This window comes from Miscanthus floridulus, chromosome 7, assembly GCF_019320115.1.
Source record: "Miscanthus floridulus cultivar M001 chromosome 7, ASM1932011v1, whole genome shotgun sequence".
Classification (NCBI taxonomy): domain Eukaryota; kingdom Viridiplantae; phylum Streptophyta; class Magnoliopsida; order Poales; family Poaceae; genus Miscanthus; species Miscanthus floridulus.
This window is the reverse complement of record NC_089586.1, coordinates 53,370,134-53,390,323: the sequence shown is the minus strand read 5'-3', so window position 1 is coordinate 53,390,323 and position 20,190 is coordinate 53,370,134. Positions and strand designations below refer to the sequence as shown.

Here is a 20,190-nt window from a genome sequence, read left to right as displayed (position 1 = left end):
AAACCATCAATATAACTTGTATAAATGGCTATAATGGATCACCAAAGTAGACTTAGGGGTTTAAACTAACAAATTCCATGACTTTTGGTGAATCTGTGTTTTCAGCAGGGTTTAATCAGAAAACCATCAAGGAGGACCTATTCATTAAAAGAAATCATAGAATTCCACCGTGTAATCGATGTGGGAAGACTCTAGAAGACTCCAGAAGCCAAATCACCGAAGTAGGACACGTGGCTCTGACCTATCAGCCTAGTTATTTTGTTGGTTCTCCATAGCCTTAAGGATTGCATCTCCACCGTTCTTTAAGTTAGTTTGATCCAAGGGCTCACATTTGATGCTCTGGCCTATATATACTAGCCTGCGCCCCCCTCCAGGGCAGATGCCTCATTTGATCCTAAGAGCTGAGAAGCTAGAAACCCTAATTCATATGTCCACCAGGATCAAGGCTAGCAATCAAGAGAAGATTAGTCCTCAGTAGGATCTAGTCTTGTATTAGAGATAGTGAGATAGAGTGAGAGGGAAGAGTTTGGAGGAGTCCTGGCTTGTCGGTGCTCTCTCTATGGCTTGTACCCTGGTGAAATCAAGTTCTTCTTGAGCTTGCTTCTGAGATTTCTCTAGTAATCGACTTCTAATTCAAGTAAGCATCTTTTTCATATTGTTCTTCAGGTTTGCGACTCTCTTTTGAGTACTTTAATCCTTATAGATCCTAGGTTAAAGTAGTATTCATAGTGTAAGCATGGTGCTTAGACTCGGTTACTCGTGGATGCACCCTATTTTCTGGATCGATGGTAGCTCATGAAGGTGACTTTTATAGCCTCGTTGAATCCTTTGTAGTCCACCTCCCATTAGTAGGCCTAGCAGGACATTATTACTATAGGAAACATACTTTGTCTGTGTTTTCTCTAGTAATATTTCCAGAATTGAACAATAGAAGACAAATCTTACCGAAGTTAGAACTAGAAGACCTTAGCACTCTCCTCTATGCTCCTATTATCTAATCTTTATCATGAAGTTGGGATAAGTTAGATTTGGTTATTCTCACACACGTTTCCTTGAGTTCGATATAAAACTAGGTACTCCCGGTGAAGTGCTACTTTAGTATAATATCTGTGCGCTTGCGGATTATTCTGTGTGCATTAATTTATACCAACAAGCGCCATATACCCAACCTATCTCGTTATATAAGGAATAAGGCCAGACCTAGAAGGGGGTAGGGAAAAGGGAAGAGGAACCCAAGACATTCCATTCCATTCAATCCGCTCTTGCTCAGCATCGAGAGCAGTCCGGAGTCCCCAGACGACGGCTGGTAACTCCTTCAGCCATCTGCCCGGGTGTTTCTTGTCTTTCTTGTACAGTCTCTTTTTGAGGGCATCTAAGATCATGCCATTTGCCCGTTCAACCTGGCCAGTGGCCCTAGGGTGGGCAAAAGAGACATATTTGACAGAGATGCACTGGTCCTCACAAAAATCCCAGAAGTCGTTGCCGGTGAAAGTAGAACCCAGATCGGTTATGATGCTATTTGGCAGGCTGAAGCGATGCATGATGTCCTCAAATAGCTCAGCTGCCTTCTTAGCAGTTACGGTGACGAGGGGTTTGTACTTAATCCACTTGGAGAATTTGTCAATGGCGACGTATACATATTTGAAACCTCCCGGAGCAGGCTTGAAAGGCCGGATCATGTCCAGTCCCCAGCATGCGAAGGGCCAAGATGCGGGGATGGTCTGAAGGGCTTGTGCTGGCACATGTATCTGCTTGGCAAAAAATTGGCAACCTTTACAGCATCAAACCACTGCCTCAACGTCTGCCACGGTGGATGGCCAGTAAAAACCAGCTCAAAAAGCCTTGCTGACCAGATTTCTGGAGGCGGCATGATTGCCACATGAGCCAACATGGATCTCAGGTAGTAATTTTTCACCATCCTCTTGGGTGATGCACTTGTGCAACAACTCTTCCTTGGCATTCCATCTCAGTTCTATCGCTTGGGACCTCAGCTATGGTGAAATACTTGATGAACTTCTCTCTCCAATAAGGGCTAGGGGTAGGCACCGCTAGGACTAACTGCTCAGAGGGAGGGGTTTCATCAACTAGCTACCCTTCCTTGATGGATGGAGTCATCAGATCTTGAACAAACACACCTACTAGGACTTTAGCTCTAGAAGACCCCAGTTTTGATAGGCGATCGACTGCTTGATTAGCATCATGAACGACATGATGAAACTCGATGTTGTAAAGTTTGCCATCCAATTTTCTGATTTCAGCACAGTAGGCATCTATCTTTTCACTGGTGCAGGACTAGTCCTTATTAATCTGGTTGATGACCAAGGCGAAATCATCAAAAACCATGAGGCGTTTTACACCGAGCTCAACGGCGATACGAAGGCCATGGAAGCACGTTGTTGTAGGCTGAAAAGTGGATCCAAAGTACATAGCGGAGCTCATCCTTGGAGGGAGTAATGAATAGTACACTTGCAATGGCGCCTTCAATGTTGAGAGCCCCATCGAAATACATCTGCCAATGCTCAGGGCAATCAGCCGGGATAGGCTCTTGGATCTTAGTCCATTCAGCGATAAAATCTACCAGAACTTGTGAGTTGATGGTTGGCTGGCTCCTAAACTCAATGGAGTAGGTGCCGAGCTCGATCGCACATTTGATGATGTGCCCATTGGCTTCTTTGTTGCTAAGAATGTCACCGAGAGGCTTCTTTTGGTGACTACGGTGATCTTGTAATACTTGAAGTAATGGTGGAGCTTGTAGGATGTAATCAAGACCATGTATAGAAGCTTCTAGACCTAGGGATACCGAGTCTTGGACACATTCAGGACCTCGCTGATGAAGTAAATAGGTTGATGGACCATGTACGCATGTGTAGCCTCCTCGCGCTCGACGACGATAGCCGTGCTGACAACCTAGGAGGTTGTGACAAAGTAAATCAGTAAAGTCTCTCTGGATTGGGGCACGGTCATAATTGGAGGTGAAGTTAGGAACTATTTGAGCTTGGTGAAGGCCTTGTCGGCCTCTTTCGTCAACTCAAAACACTCATTATCCTTTAGCAGCTTGAATAAGGGGAGACCTTTCTCACTCAATTGCGATATGAAGCAGCTCAGGGCCGCCATGCATCCCATAAGCTTTTGGATGTCTTTGACATAGGTCGGTCACTACATTCTGGTGATGGCCGAGACTTTCTCTGGGTTTGCCTTGACCCCTCGAGTGCTAATGATGTAGCCTAGAAGGATACCGAATGGGACACCGAATATACACTTGGTGGGATTCAGTTTCCATCGGTATACCTTGAGGGCTTTTAACGTTTGCTCCAGGTCAGCGATGAGGTTATCGGTGGTTTTCGACTTAACTACTATGTCATCGATGTAGGCCTCAACATTGTGGCCTATTTGATCTTTAAGTCATCATTGGATGGCCCTCTGATATGTTGCACTAGCGTTTTTGAGTCTGAAGGACATGGTGGTGTAACAGTAGGCGCCGAACGGCGTAATGAAGGACGTTTTGATCTGATCCTCCTTTAAGGAGATCGATAACCAGAATAGCAATCTAGGAAAGAAAGCAATTCACAACCGGTGGTGGAATCTACGACCTCATCAATGCAAGGGAGATCGAAGGGGTCTTTAGGGCAGTGTTTGTTGAGATCGGTGTAATCAAGGCACATTCTTCATTCTTTATTCTTCTTTTGAATGAGCATTGGGTTAGCCTGCCACTCAGCATGATACACCTCTTTAATAAATCTGGCCGCTAGAAGCCAGTTTAATTCTACCCTAATAGCCTCCTTCTTGTCCCGCGAGAATTGTCGAAGCTTCTCTTGATCGGCCTGCCGGTCGGTGAGACATGTAAGGAGTGCTTGATCAACTCCCTTGGTACCCCAGACATGTCTGCTGGTTTCCATGTAAACATGTCCGCATTGGTATGTAGGAAGCTAACGAGCATGTCCTCCTATTTGGGGTCCAGGTGGGCCCTGATCTTCGCGGTTTTGGCTGAATCAGCGAGGCCGAGGCTCACTTCCTTGGTGCCCTTGGCCTTAGTAGCTTTCTGAGGCCCCTATGTCATTGGGATCTCTTAAGCTTCTTTGGGCATCTTCTTGGATTTAGCAAGGCAGGCCTCCATGCATGTAGAGAGGTCAAAGGCCTTGGCAAGGGCGAGGCTCTCCTTCTCACAATCATAGGTGATGGCGAGGTTGGCCTGCAGACAAAGGACTCCTCCAGGCGCTGTCATCTTCAGCACTAGATAGGAATAGTGTGTTATGGCCATGAACTTAGTGAGCACCAGTCGACCAAGAATGGCGTGGTTGGTGGTGTCAAAGTCAACGACTAGGAAGGTGATGTACTCAATGTGGAACATGTCGGAGGTGCCGAATTGCACAGGCAACATAATCTCACCGAGAGGCTAAGATGCCCTGCCTGGGACAATCCCCTAGAATGGAGAATCTATGATGGTGAGGTCTTGCTTGGAGAGGCCCAACTCCTTTAGGGCACTAGCGAGGAGGATATTGAGGGCACTCCCCCATCGATGAGAACCTTCATGAGGTAGACCTTCTGAATGATGGCATCCAGAATGAGCAGGAAGCATACAGAGTAAGGAATCTCCGACCACTGGTTGGCCCTAGTGATGGTGATGGGCTGATTCAACTAGGGGAGGTACCTGGGATCAACGATGGTGCTAGTAGCTTTGATAGCCAGGATCCACCGTCCTATGAGCTTCTGGTCATGCCTATTCTTGGTGGCTACTCGGCGACCAAAGATCATATGGACGGTGTTGCTAGGTTCTTGGAAAGCGTCGCTCGCATCTCTAGGGGGCTCACGATCCTTGTTCGCATCATCATCATGGTCATCATGCTTCTTGTTCTGCTTGTTGAGTAGGGCCTTGGCAAGGCCCATGCACTCCCTCATGGTGTGCTTCATGCCCTTATGAACCGGGCATAGACCATCGAGCATCTTGTCGAACTACGCCCTATAATTATGCTTAGCACGAGGCTTCTCGACGGAAGCAATGAAATTGTCTGGTCGGTAGCATCGTAATTGCCCTTGCCTAAACCCTCTGGTCTGTCGTGGTGGTCGCGGTCATCGGATCGGCGTTCACGATCATCGCGGCAGCGGTCACGGTTATCAGCGCATCTGTCCTCGCGACGGTCATTGTCATGGCATGCTAGGTGATCGGTCCAAGGAGCCCGACCAACTTCTTCCTTGTGGTGCTATTCGGCTTCTTTAGCATTGGCGTACTGGTTTGCTGTCTGGAACATCTCACCGATCGATGTCGGTGGCTTCCTATTGAACTTCCTTTGGAGCTCGTTGTGATGATAGAGCCCTTGGACAAAGCAAGTGATTACCTCGACCTTGAGGATGTTAGGAATTAGGTTCCTTACTTCTAGGAAACATCGGATGTAGCTCCAAAGAAGCTCTCCTGTCCTCTAACAGACCCTTGCCAGGTCATGCTTCTTGGTAGGCCACTTGCAGGTCACCTTGTAGTTGTCAATGAACATATTCTTAAGGTCATCCCAAGAGTCGATGATATCTAGCTGGAGGCTAGTGAGCCAATTCATTACGGCGGGTTGGAGCAAAACTAGTAGGTAATTTGCCATAACATCAGGGTTACCCCTGCCGGCTTTCACGATAATGGCGTAACTCATCAGCCACTGCTTAGGGTTGGCATGGCCATCATACGGCTAGACTCCATAGATCTTGAAGTTGGCGGACCACTATATGGCACGAAGCCTCATTGTGAAAGCTCGTGGGCCATTGGTGACGATGGCATCATCAATGATGGCTTGTGGAGCGGTGGCAACTGCAGCTCATGGGCGACGGTGCTGGCAGTAGGTTAGATGGTAGGCCGAGCGACATTATCGGAGTTAGCCGCCTTGAGCGGTTGCAGGGTGACCTCAGGGTCACCCCACTCTCGGTCATACTCCTGTTAGCGGAGGATTTCACCCTCATGGCATGAGTTGTAGTTTCTATCGATACGATGGCGAACGCCATGGAGCTGGTTAAGGTGGCTCCGAACATCTCCACCATAGGGTTGGTTGACTTCTTAATTGATGTTAGGGTTGGCGTAGCATAGCGGCTGCCTGGGGTTAACAACTTGGTTGACTCATGACCCTCTCTAGAGATAGGGGCTGCCAGCCTGGAGACGGCTGCCCCCCGGATGGTTGGAACAAGACTGCCATGACCTCCTAGACCGCTTGGACCTAGTGGAGTGAGATGGAGCTTGATTCTCATGGATTTTGAGGACCTATACCACCGCTGCCTTAAGCATGGTGGTGGCTTTGGCAAGCTTAGGGGTCTATTGGAGCCTGCCGAGCTCGTTCATGGCCACCGCAAGATTAGCACTAGGCGTTGGCTAGACTTGGTGCCCATCGACTTGTAGGAACTCATCGTCGAGATTGCGGGCAACACGGCGGCCACCCTACTAGTCGGAGTCACCTCCTGCCACTATGGCGGCCATGGTGGCGCTTTCTACTACATGGCGTCTGGCGCGGTCGGCGTTCATGTGTTCCCAAGCGACGCGCTGGGAATCAATTTCCCTATCTCGAGGGAGGCTATCATAGCTGAGCAAGAAGAGTTCCCCAAGGAAATGCCTAGGTGGCGATGGGGTCTTAGCTAGGATGTCGGTGACGATTTTGGTTATGGTCTTAGTGGAACCCTCAGATTTGGCCCTTGGATCCTCCTCCAAGATGGGGAGTATGGAGTCTTCGTCGAGCTGCCGGATCTGCACCATGTTGATTGCTAGAGTGATCTGGTCGGCGATGGGCAGATCGGGCTCAGAGAGCGGGTAAACATGGCCGATATGGTCAGCATAAAGTTTGCACAAGGCGTCTTGATAGACGACAGCCGGGTTGGATAGCCCATAGGGCTAGGCATCCATGGAATCCTACGCTGGAGCTTCTCGCTAGGTGCTAGGTGGACCAGACCTGGAGAGAGGTTGGCGCTGCACTGTGCGCCCTATTAGAGTTGCCATGATGATCAGATCTGTATCGTGTCGCCTTGGGTGGCACGATCGAGCAGAACGCTTGGTGCGAACCGTCATGAAGTACCAGAGTGGCGGAGACTCATCGTCGTGAGAAATTCGATCCATGACAGACTCTACGAGTGACAAGGACTCGGCTAGCTTTTTGTCGACCCGATCTATGGAGGAGATTAGATCATCCTACTGGATGGGCTTCCTCTGCCAGCGTGGCAATGGTGGTCGAGTTGTCAGAGAGGAAGGCGACATCAGGGGAGTTCCTGAGATCAGATCTACTGGTGCAGATGTAGGCGCAATCAGCGTAGGGTTGACCTGCACCAGTTGGACGATCTCCCCGTCACTGTTGGTGTTGATGACCTAGGTGACGGATCTAAGCATGAAGGATTAGCTAGGACTGGGAGTGAACGGAGAGCTTGGAAAACATACCATCTGGCTCGCCATGGAATCTAGCGCACACCCCTACCTGGCGTGCCAACTGTCGACAAACGATGCTTGGCAGTCCACCGAGGGGCTGTCCGTGATGGTAGATTGACCGGAGAGGTGAGCGAGATTAGGAGCGAGATGATGACTGTTGGTGGTGCTTAACTCATATTTCTACCGCCAACATTTAAACAAAATGAAACAAATATGAATGCCAAAACTTAGAATTAGGGTTTACAACTCACATTTTCCACAAGATTTGGTATATACGTGTTTTGCAGGCACAAGTATGAAAATTCACCAAAATACGCAATCAAGAAGGCATATTCAAGCAAAACATATGCAAAAGCCTAACCAAATTCCAACTTTGGGCCAAAACATCAGCGTGGGAGCCATCCAGGCCTAGCCAGTAACCCACCAGAGCAAGGCGGTGGCGACTGGGCTAGCCCATAGTGCGGGCACACCCATGGTGCGGGCGCACCGCCCTTAGCTCCGCCTGGTTCCACCTTGCTCTGGTGGTGCATTCAATACTGGGGGAGGCAGTTGCATGTGGTGCTTTCCAAAAATACAAGCAAACCGACCTCCTCCAAGCCTATATAAGAAGAGACCCCCTCTCCACATTCAAGAATCATCATACACATTTGAGAAGAAGAAGGGCTACACACATTCCATTAGCTTCTAGCTAGACTAGAGTAGGGAGTGAGAGAGGAAAGAGTTAGAGGAATAGCGGAGTAGCGGTACTCTCTACTTCTTGTACTCGGCGAGCCTTATACATCGGGTGGACGGAGTGCCAGACTTGTCGGCCCCTCTACACTTGTACCTCTACAAACGTCATGCTACTTGGAGTAAGACGTTTATGTTCATCTTTTGGTTTTGATCCCTTAAGAAAAGTTATCATTATTACTACTTACTTGCGGGTTCGTCGTCCATCCTCGTGGCAGGTGCTCTAGTAGAGAACTCCTGATAAAGACGGAAGTTCCTGGCCAATGCTAGAGAGTAGTAACAGTTAGTGTAGACGTGGTGTCTAAGCTACATGTTACCTTCGTTTGGTTTGTATCCCACGGTTGAGGAGTAGGCGGCAGGTGGTGACAGCCTTGTCCGTCTTTCGTAATCCCCCATGTTCGGATACGGCGTAGAGCTGTAAGCCGGCAACGCTTGGTAGACCAGTGTTCACCGGGGCCCGAAGTGAGTCTGTAGTAGCAAAGTTATCTTCACTTAAGGTTTCTGCCCTTAGAAGAACCTCACTACCCAAGTTACCCTTCAGCTTGTTCTCCTAGGTAAACTAGCTACGAGACTACTTACACCTCCGTTCCTCGTGGAAATACGATACCCTGAATACCACCGGGTGAAGTGCTACAACGGTACTTCCGTGCGCTTGCGGACTTTTCTGCTTACGCTAAGAAGCACCAACAAGCTTTTCTGGGTCCGTAAGGAAATGCAAATGATGATATGACTAGTCTATGTATGTTCTGTGATTGCCCCAAAATGTGTACCTCATGTAGCAGATTCTTTTATGTGGAGGGAATGACTTGTAGGAATAATCTGGTTTTTCAGCTCCACTTGGTAGCTGATTCTTCTATGTGAGTTTAACTTTTGTTACAAGCATCACATGACTTCGTACTTTTTATATAGGTACTTCAGGTTTTTGTCCAGTAAAAGAAGTTAGATTTTCTTTGATTGAAAAATCTAAATCACATACACTTGGTAGTACTCAAGCGTCAGCCTCAGGTGCAGCTGATACAAGGTGCATGCTTTGAGATAGGTCTAGATAATATTTTTGTATCTAGGATAAATGAAGATCGAACAAATCTCCCAAACAAAGCTCTGGTATATTTACAGTTTATCTTTTATGGTTTTCCATCGCACTTCACTTTTATTAAATGTGCATTGCAGGCCTAGATCTACTTGTGCTTTGGCTTCACGTCACATGCAGTCCAAATCCACCATTAACCAGTGGCCCCTGGCTCCGCACACAAACATTTGGTATTTATGAATTTATGAATATTGGTTTTGACATGCTGATGTCTTCATCACTGACAATCATGTCACATTTTTTATTTATTCAGATGGTGATTGACTAGCAAATAATGTCTTGGTACTCCAACCAATTCCTGAAAACCACTTTGCCTTGTGTTCTCTTAGATAGATTGGAGTCATTAGTCTTATTTGCTCGCATGACTTGGATTAGCATTAAATTGACAATGTTCTTTTTTAAAGGAAATACATTAAACAGATCAACTGTTCTGTAATAATCTTGAATAAAATTATCAGTTACTAAAGTCCTTCCTGTCTGATATGAACGAATAGTTATTGATCTATTCATAAGTGAAACCATATATGACTTCAAATAGGTGATGGTCACATGCAAGTAAATTGTACTGTGTTTACTACACCTACAGTGATAGTACTGAAGATGAGAAAAAATGTAAGTCGTCCACACTTCTGCTTTTATTAGTGAAAAAACACAGTGTTGCTGTTCTCTTAATTTTGTCAGTTTCAGTAGCAGCCGTGAGCTCCTGCTATTTACAGTTCAGATACAGCACCAAGTTTTCTTGTGTATTGGCAAGTGCAGTACTTCAGTAGCTTATTTAGCACATATCAATCGGTCTTGGTTCAATATCCTGCTTCTACATGTCAGTTTTTTTTTGAGCTGTTTATATAAGGCTGTATGTAAAGTGCACGCTTTATTGTTTGCATGCTCAACTCTGTAGTTCCAGCAGCTTAGGTTCTCATACTTGATAACTTGAATGAAACAGTGCCGGTTATATTCTCTAGCATGCATGAGCTGAGAGAAGTGTTAGTTTATTCAAGCACCTTTAATTAATTAGAGCTCTTGATTGCTGGGTATTTCATAAATTATTTAATATACGTGCTTTGCCACTTTGCTTCTGCACAACTTCGAGAAATTTCTAGTTGAGCTGCATGTTTTCAAGTCAAGTTGTCTAATCTTATCTCTTCATTGTGATAATGGTGTAGCCATTTTCACCAATTGTCACTTATTTATTTGTCCTTCATAAAAGTCTAATGTAGCACATAATACATGTTATGTAGGATGATACGTTCGACTTAGCTATTGGAGTAGAAAATCCAGAAGAAACACTTCAGAGGATCACCCAAGTTGTGTTTGGCGGATATGGGAATGGAAGCCAAAGTGCCGAAGTGTATAGGAAGTTCGTCTCCTAGTTTGGATGATGATCTCGCTCACTACACCACAAACTTCTGTGCTACAATTTGAAGCTATTTTTTTGGACCGCCACCTAGTAGATTAAAATATGACTTTAGATTGGAACATCAGATAGGGTTTTTTTAGAAGTATTTTGTGATGCCAACAAGAAAAATTAATTGATGTACTAGCAGGCCTGGCCCTGTCAAATTATAGACCTAGAGCGAAGCCACATGCGATGGCCCCCTTAATATAAATCTAATAATATAATAATAATTTCAATAAGTGTAATGCATAAAAAAATTCTTATGAAACAACAAAAAAGTTATACATCTTATATTACCTTAAAAATTTCTTCTAATATTTGCTGCTGCGAAGTCATTGATGATGGCCTCAATATCAATTTCATCTAATAATTTCTTCTCGATGCATAAAGTTGCCAAACCATTTAATCTTTCTTGGGACATTACAGACCTCAAATAATTCTTCAATAATTTCAGCTTTGAAAATGTTCTTTCAGCTGAGGCCACAGTCACAGGCATAGTGAATAGGATCCGATAAGCAATAGAAATATTAGGATAACAATCCGCTTCTATGACAAACTCAAAAATCTCCATAGCAGACATTGGCTTATCTGGCAGAGTAGACTGCATAACAGCTAACTCAGAAATCATGTCATTTACATCAACATCCGATGAACCATCTAAAGAGAAAGTTTTTGCAAATTTAATGCAATGGTCTTTTAGATCAGCACCATCCATTGCCTTCAAGGATGTTGAATTCATTAGAAATCCGAATTTTTCATTGAATGACTGTAGTTCTTTAAATCTGCTTTTCAATGAACTAATTGCCATATCAACCATAACCAAAAAATAAAAAGTTTCAAAATCCTTCTCAGCTTGCAAGATAGCTTCATTGCATTCAGTTTCATCAAATTGTTTCTTCCTAACAGAACGACGCTTTACTGGAAATGATGCCTCTACTCCCATTTCAAGTGCTATTTCTGTGGCAGCAACCACACTATTAGCAAACCCAGTATTTCTGTAGTTCTGAAAGTAATTCACCATACCTTCTATATGCTGCAAGGTAGAATCAACGCACATGGATGGTGATTGCAACTTCTTACTGACAATATTTATAGAGTATAAAATGTCATGCCAAATAACCATACCAAGTATGAACTCATAGCTGCCAAGCACGTCATATAAATTTTTTGCATCACTTCTATCCTTTGGTTCAGTATCTCCATCCTCACTTAGCCACAACAAAGCTGACCTTAGTTGAGGAGCTTGATATCTAATTGCTCGGACACTTTTGATACGACTCTCCCAACGAGTATTGCTTAATGATTTCATGGTCAAATCTGGAACATGTTCAAGCAAAACATTCCATCTTTTGGTAGAACCTGAAAATAATACATATATCATCTGCACAATTCCAAAGAATGAAATAGCTTTACTGCATGATTTAGCCATATCACAAAGAGTGAGATTAAGACTGTGGCATGCACATGGCATATACAAAGCCCTTCGATTTATTTCACGCAAACGACTTTGTACCCCCTTATGTTTTTCTTTCATATTAGAGCCATTGTCATAACCTTGACATCTAATATCATCAACATTAAGGCCAAATAATTTGATGGAGTCAACTAATACATTGAAAAGCCCCTCACCAGATGTGTCATCCACCTTCAAGAAACCAAGAAAGTACTCCCCAATTTTTATTTTCTCATCAGACATATGAACACATCGAACCAACAAGCTCATTTGTTCTTGGTGACTCACATCTGGGGTACAATCAAGAATAACTGAGAAATATTTGGCCTCTTTAACAATCTTTATGATGGAGCTTGTAATTCTAGAAGCCATAAGTGAAATCAACTCATTCTGAATTTTATGACTAAGATAATGATATTGTAGCTCTTTGTTTTGAGTGCGTCTAAGGTGGTCTTGCATTACCAAGTCAAATTCAGCAACCATCTCACAACAAGCTAAGAAATTACCATTCACATCATTGTAAAGTTGCTCACTAGATCCTCTAAAAGCTAAACTGCGTTTACCAAGAAACTTTACAGTGGCAACAATTCTTAGTAGAACTAGCCTTATGCGTTCTTTCTCCTTTGTGATTTGATGTTGCAACTCCTTGTCAATTGTTTCATGTTTGCTTAATCTAACTCTCAATTCATTCCAAGAGTTCATGTTGGTCATATGATCCACGCTAACTTCATGCTCTTTTAGTCTTTCACTAACATGGCTCCAATCTCTAAAGCCATCATGCCCCAATGAACTCTTGCGGTTACTAGAACCAAACAACTTACAACAAAAGCAAAACACTTTGTCAACACTTTTTGAATAGACCAACCATTTCCTATCACGTACCTCGCCATTGCTCATTTTTCTAGAATAATGAGTGTATGCAAAATGTCTTGATCTGGCATCCATTGGAAACACAATATTTTCTTCTCTAATAGGCCCCTTCTCCACTAATATGTCCCTTGCTTTGTTATCAAGATTGTCCCAATATACTGGATCATACATATCAATAGTAAAAACTGGTTCTTCATCAACACGAGTAGATTCCGTCGTAGGAGAATTAAATATGGGCTCATGGTCACTCACATTATTATCATCCGTGTTGATGCCAACATTATCTTCTATACGGCTTTGATCTTCTTGTTGCGTAGTTTGATCCTCCACAGCAACTATTGCCCATTCATCTGAATTTCTTGCAGTGCTTGTATTGCTCTTAAAAAATTTATGAATAGATCCCTTTTGTGATTCTTTCAAGGCCTCTATCCTTCTCTTCTTTTTTCTTTTCTCACTTCCAGATGAATGTTTTTTGGGCAACATGACTTCACTGTATATTCAGACAAGTAGTAAGTATTAAAAAAATATGCCATACTAAATTCAACATGATTGCTACACCATATGGGATTCCTAAACCCGAAATCTAAAAAAGTATAAAGAATAAAGATTGGGGTGATTAAGGGGGCTTGGTCGCTTAGGGCCGAGGCCTAGTTTCTTACCTCCGTATACGAAAACCAGCATAACAGACAGAGTGCCGCCGGCCGCTCACACTCGCCCGGAGTCGCGATTCGCGAAGATCGCCAAGACGCACGATCGCTCGCTGCAGCCTCGCACGGGAGTCGCTCACTCGACACTCGCGCTCACGCAGGAACAGCACTCGGCGCTCACGCAGGAATCGCCAAGACGCGGTCATGCAGTCACGCGGAAGGCAACGCGGAGGCGGCGGCGTTCTCGTACGCCTGGTTCAGTGGTTCTGCTAGCTGTAGGGATGGGCCAAATACAAATACTACTACTACTTACCTATTCGGGGTTGGGCCCCCTGGCCTTGAGGGCCCAGTGCGGCGGCCTAGCTCGAACCCCCCCAGGGCCGGGCCTGTGTACTAGGAGATACGCACTCTCAAGAGCAAGTAGCGTAGTTCTAATCTTTTGTAATTATACTGTTGTGGATTGCTTTCATGAGCTATATGGCATGTATATGGTGTTGATGATTTTTGTTAAAGCTTCCTGATGATGGCCGCCGGCCTACTGGCCTCCCACGACGACCCCTAGGGTGTCGGCCGAAGGTTGATGGCCGCATGCCTCTGCCCTCCAGATGACAATGGGTGTTGGCGTTTCACATGATCGGCGAGTGATCCTCGCCCTAGCCCACATCATCTAGGACGCGGCATTTCTCAGGAGATCAATGGAGCGTAAGCCACAATCAAGCGAACAAAAGATGCTCAAGTAATGCTGCTAGACTTTGCCAACGAGAAGCCCACCAAATACATGTGCCCTTTTGCTATAGCAATTCACGTAAGCCTGATGGTTGAGATGATTCATTTGCAGGCTTGGGCCTTTTTGTAAGATCCAAAGCCCACGAAATACATGTGTTTCGTACAACAACATATTACAACGACACTAGAATTTTATAGCAACCAAACACACATGTGGTAATATGAATATACTATTGCATCGCTTTAGGTATTTAGTTGCAATAAACAACTACCTATTGCAATGGTCGTGAGAAATATTACAACTAGCAAAAACTATGGCAATAGCAACAAACTATTACCTCGCCTTAGAAATTTAGTTGTAATAAACAGCTACCTATTGCAATGGTCGTAAGAAATATTACAACCAACAAAAACTGTGGCAATAGCAACAAACTATTACATCGCCTTATAAATTTAGTTGCAATACACTGCCTACCTATTGCAATGGTCGTGAGAAATATTACAACCCAACAACACTGTGGCAATAATTTCAAGCAATATCAACAATGTTCTATTTGGTTGCAAGAGCATCGGACAGTTGCAACACCAATCAATACTAATGCAACTAAATGTCATCATGGCAATATTATTAACCAATAGCAACACTTTTCAAAAAAAGGTTGCTATAGGTCTCACCTCTTGCAATGTTTAACATAAAAATTGTAATGCACTATTTTTGTGGTAACACGGTCCCCCTATTGCCACCTTTTTGGACAAATGTTGCAAAACACACTCCTATTACAACACAATTTGTGGTGATGCAAATGGCGTCGAGTGGCAATATGGTCAAAATCTAGTAGTGTGCCGGGGAATGCTTGTCGTTTTAGTCTCCGAACCTAGTTTGCCCATGTATCCTTTGTTTTTACCTTTCTTTTCTTTTTACTCTTTTCCAATGGAGCAACCTACCATTCAAAACCTTTCTTCTCCCAAGGGCGAGTTCGTTGAACCTCCACAATCCTTGAAGTCGATCACAGCTTCTAGTTACGAACTCCGCCCTGGCTTTATAGCCATGGTTTGGGAACAAGCCTTCTTGGGGTTGGGTTATGAAAACCCCTACCATCACTTAAGGGAGTTTGAGCAGCTCTGTGCTTACCTGACCATTTTAGGCATGTCACAATAAATACTTCGGTGGAAGTTGTTTCCTTTCTCACTTGATGAGAGAGCAAAAACAACGGTACACCCACAACGTAGGGAAGGTAGCCGGCGATTAGGAAGAACTAAAGAATAGATTCTGTCTTGTGTTCTTCCCTATATCCCGAATCGCTACCCTACGACAAGAGATACTCAACTTCCAACAAAAAGAGAAGGAAACCATAGGTACAGCTTGGGACAGATTCTCAATTTTAACAAGATCTAGCCCAGACTTGTCTATACCCAACCATGTGCTTTTACAACATTTCTGGTTAGGGCTTAGCAAGGAATCTGCCCTACAGCTCGACATAGCCGCCGGAGGTTCGTTTACCCATAAAACCATAGCGGAAGGGGAAGCTCTCCTAGATCGTATTCTAGAGAACACTCCCCCGCTAGAACCCCTTCGGATAGAGCCCGAGCTGAACCATGAGGAAGTCTCTTTGGCTGAGGCCGAACCCATAGCATCTTTAGAGAGACCCTAGCCTGAACCAAAAGATCCGGAGGAAGATTCCCAACCTTTGGACCTTCTGTATTTTGAGGACGATTTTTTGAAAGATTTCAGAAATGCCTCGAAGTACTAATGCCAAAAGAGGCCACCGGTTCCTGTCACTCCTTCGGATCTATTAGACGATCTTTCTCTCAGAAAATCTATCAAGGAGTTGATAGCCATCATGAGTAACGAATGGGTAGAAGAAGTGGAGCTTTAATATGAAGAGATTCAGATACGCACCCCTTCCTCCACCATCCTATGCTCGATCGGTAGAACCTTGGTAGATGTCCTCTACAATCCTATAGTCAGAGCTAACCTCATGTCCGTGTCTTTTGCCCATACCTACTTTAGCAACGACGCCATCTCTCTAACTATCAAATCCTACAGAGTTGCGCCACATGTTGACTAGAAGGACTTGGGGTTCTTCATAACATTTCACTCTATTACAATGATAATGAATTTCCCCTAGACTTCCATGTCTTTGACATCTAGGATTTTGATATCTTAATAGGGCATTCCCTCGAAAATCTTTTGATCTACCAAAAATAGGGGATCTAGACGTAAAGCTAGGGAGAGACACTTTTACTATTCCTATCACTCGAGCCAAAAACTTAGTGGTAGAATCTCTCCCCTATCCTAACCTGCTCAAGGAGATCGTGTCGGTTTTACCCTTCCTAAGTCGTCCTTAGAAAAGGATGCGAAACTCTACATAGAAGAAGAGGATGACTTAGGAGAAACCATAGATCTTCCCCAAGAGCAAGCACCGGCTTGACCTCTTGTTGAGCTAAAACCCCTACCCACTAGTCTACGCTATGCTTTTCTAAATGGCGATAAGGAAACTCCTGTAATCATTAGCGATAAGCTTTCTAATGGGGAGACGTCCAAACTCATCATCGTTTTAGAAAAACATAGGTCGGTCTTGGGTATTCTTTGCAAAATCTCAAGGGGATGAGCCCAACTCTGTATACCCATCGAATTCCAATAGATCCGTCAAGCACACCATCTAGAGAGCCTCAACGTAGGCTCAACAATGCGATACGGGAAGTTGTGAAGAAGGAAGTCCTCAAACTTCTTCACACCGAGATTATTTATCCCATACCACATAGTGATTGGGTTAGTCTCGTCCAAGTGGTTCCAAAGAAAGGAGGAATGACGATAGTTGAAAACAATAAAAATGAGTTAATTCCACAATGTACCATCACGGGGTGGAGAATGTGCATTGATTACTGGAAACTCAACGCGGCAACAAAGAAAGACCACTTCCCACTATCTTTCATTGATGAAATGTTAGAGCGGTTGGCGAAGCATTCTTTCTTCTGTTTTCTCGATGGGTATTCGGGATATCATCAGATTCCCATCCACCCCAATGATCAGAGCATGACAACATTTACATGCCCATATGGAACATACGCTTATCGCAGAATGTTGTTTGGGTTGTGTAATGCGCTCGCGTCATTTCAACGGTGCATGATGTCCATTTTCTCAGACATGATAGAAGAAATCCTGGAGGTTTTCATAGATGAATTTTCGGTCTATGGCAAAACCTTTGATCATTGTCTAGAAAATTTAGACAAAGTCTTGCAGAGATGCCAAGAGAAGGACCTGGTACTTAACTGGTAAAAGTGCCACTTTATGGTCCGTGAAGGCATCATTCTTGGGTAGCTTGTGTCTGAGAGGGGGATAGAGGTAGATAAGGCCAAGATAGAAGTTATCGAGCAACTACCACCCCTCGTGAACATAAAAGGGATTCGTAGCTTCCTAGGTCATGCAGGGTTCTATAGGTGGTTTATCAAAGATTTTTCACAAATTGCTGGACCCCTCACGAACCTGCTAGCTAAGGATGCACCTTTTGAGTTCATAGATGAGTGCTTAAATGCTTTCCACACTCTCAAGAAAGCACTCACCTCAGCGCCAATCATCCAACCACCTGATTGGTCGATGTCGTTCAAGATAATGTGTGATGCTAGTGACTATGCTGTTGGTGCGGTCCTTGGCCAAACCAAAGATAAGAAGTATCACGCAATCGCATACGCTAGCAAAAACTAACAAGAGCACAACTTAATTATGCTACCACAGAAAAAGAGCTCTTAGCAGTTATTTTTTCTATCGACAAGTTTAGGTCTTACTTAGTGGCTGCAAAAGTTATCGTTTATACTGATCATGCTATACTTAAATATTTGCTCACTAAGAAAGACGCTAAACCTAGATTAATAAGATGGGTTCTCTTACTCCAAGAATTTGACCTTGAGATAAAAGATAAAAAGGGAGTAGAGAACACCGTCGCTGATCATCTATCACGTTTGCAAGTCACTAACATGTAGGAACTCCCAATAAATGACTTCTTGTGCAACGACATGCTACTCAAGGTGATGGACACAAACCTATGGTACGCAAACATCATGAACTTCACGGTTTCAGGATATGTACCACTAGGCGAAAACAAAAGAAAACTGCAAGCGAAAAGTAGACGTCACCTTTGGGATGACCCATACCTGTACAGGGTATGCTCTGATGGCCTATTGAGGAGATGTGTACCAATGGCAGAAGGATTGCAAATCACCGAGAAATGCCATGCAACATCGTACGGAGGTCACTACAGAGTATTTCGTACACAAGCCAAAATCTAGCAGTGCGGGTTCTTCTGGCTGATGATGTACGAAGACACCAAGGAGTACATCGAAAGGTGTTGAAAATGCCAGCTGCAGGGTGGCATTACAGCTCGCAATGCAATGCCCCTCCACTACAACATGCAAGTAGAAATCTTTGATGTTTTGGGCATTGACTTCATGGGACCATTTTAGAAGTCCCATGATAGCGAGTACATCCTCATCGCTGATGACTATGTGTCAAAATGGGTGGAAGCTCCACCTTGTAGAGCTGCTGACGCTAAGCATGCAAAGAAGATGTTTCATGAAGTAATCTTCCCTCGCTTTGGAACACCATGAATGATGATAAACGATGGAGGATCCCACTTCATTGACAAAACCTTTAGAGCCTTCTTGAGAGAACTTGGCGCCAAGCACAACATTGCCACCCCGTACCATCCTCAAACAAGCGACCAGGTAGAAACCTCAAATAAACATATCAAAATATCCTGTAGAAAATGGTCAATGCAATGGGGAAAGGATGGAATGATAAGCTACCTTATACACTTTGGGCATACAGGATAGCTTATAAAACTCCCATTGGCATGTTGTCGTTCCAGCTCGTCTATGGGAAAAGTTGCCATTGACCAATTGAGCTTGAACACCGAGCTCACTGGGCCAAAAAAAGCTAGAACATGGATGTGAAGCTAGCCGGTAGAAATCGTCAAAAACAAATTGCCGAGCTAGAAGAATGGTGAGAGAAGGCGTACCACAGTGCCAAGGTCTACAAGGAAAGAACTAAAAGATGGCACGATCACCGAATCCAATACAAAGAGTTCAAGGAGGGAGATAAGGTTCTTCTGTTTAACTCCCGAGTCAAACTCTTCGGTGAAGGAAAACTAAGAAGCAAATGGCAAAGACTGTACACCATCATCAACACTTCGCCACACGGCGCGATCACCATTCAGGACGATGATGATAACATTTTCAAAATTAACGGTCAACGTTTAAAAGTTTTCCTAGAGCCCTCTTACAACACTAACTTAGAAATAGAAAGAATAGACTTAATTGTTTTTGATAAATTCACTCAAAACTTATGAAAATTTAAAAACTAATTATACTAACATATTCTTTCATTTACTTAAAATATAAAAATTTGCTTTATCTTCTAAGAAAGTCATCATGGTAAAATGACCTTTATGCCCTCACTAGACAAACCATGATTCTTGCTCTATCTTGCTTGATTTTTGCTGATCACATGTATATTCACTCATTAATACAAGATCATGTGAAAATTTTGCAACATGAATATTCTCTTGATTCATCATGATCATGTGCATCTCACTCTATCACTCGATGATCCTGCTAAATCAAATCCGAACACCAGCATCTCTAGGATCCACACATATGCATGTGCACCTGGATGAAATCCTAGGCCAGGAGGAGCACCTAGGGGTGCAGGCGCACCCATGGTGTGGCCCCACCACCCTTGGCTCCGCTAGCTCCCAATCTTCTCATGCATCTTCTTGATCCTTGGTGTATCATAGCCATGATGGTGCTTGGTTTGTTTCCATCGTAGTAGAGGCCCAAGCTCCTATATAAGCCACCCCATAAGCCTCTCCTCTCTTCACACCAAGCTACAAACTCTCTTCTCTC

The 20,190-nt window shown here is 44.1% G+C and overlaps 1 protein-coding gene across 1 annotated transcript; it reads right to left on the bottom strand.

Annotated features, from left to right (window-relative positions):
* Nucleotides 1-10,891: 10,891 nt before the first annotated feature.
* Nucleotides 10,892-13,769, bottom strand: LOC136465524 (uncharacterized). Its single transcript, XM_066464220.1, has 2 exons — nucleotides 13,576-13,769; nucleotides 10,892-13,406 (listed from the first exon to the last, which is right to left on the bottom strand). Exons 1-2 carry the CDS (start codon nucleotides 13,767-13,769, stop codon nucleotides 10,892-10,894), a joined length of 2,709 nt encoding a protein of 902 aa, XP_066320317.1.
* Between the last annotated feature and the right edge of the window lie 6,421 nt (nucleotides 13,770-20,190).

Coding starts and splice junctions, on each gene's coding strand:
- LOC136465524 (XM_066464220.1), bottom strand. CDS start 13,769: ATGACCGCGTCTTGGCGATTCCTGCGTGAGCGCCGAGTGCTGTTCCTG. Junction 13,407..13,575: donor GCTGGTTTTCGTATACGGAG/GTAAGAAACTAG, acceptor CTGAATATACAG/TGAAGTCATGTTGCCCAAAA.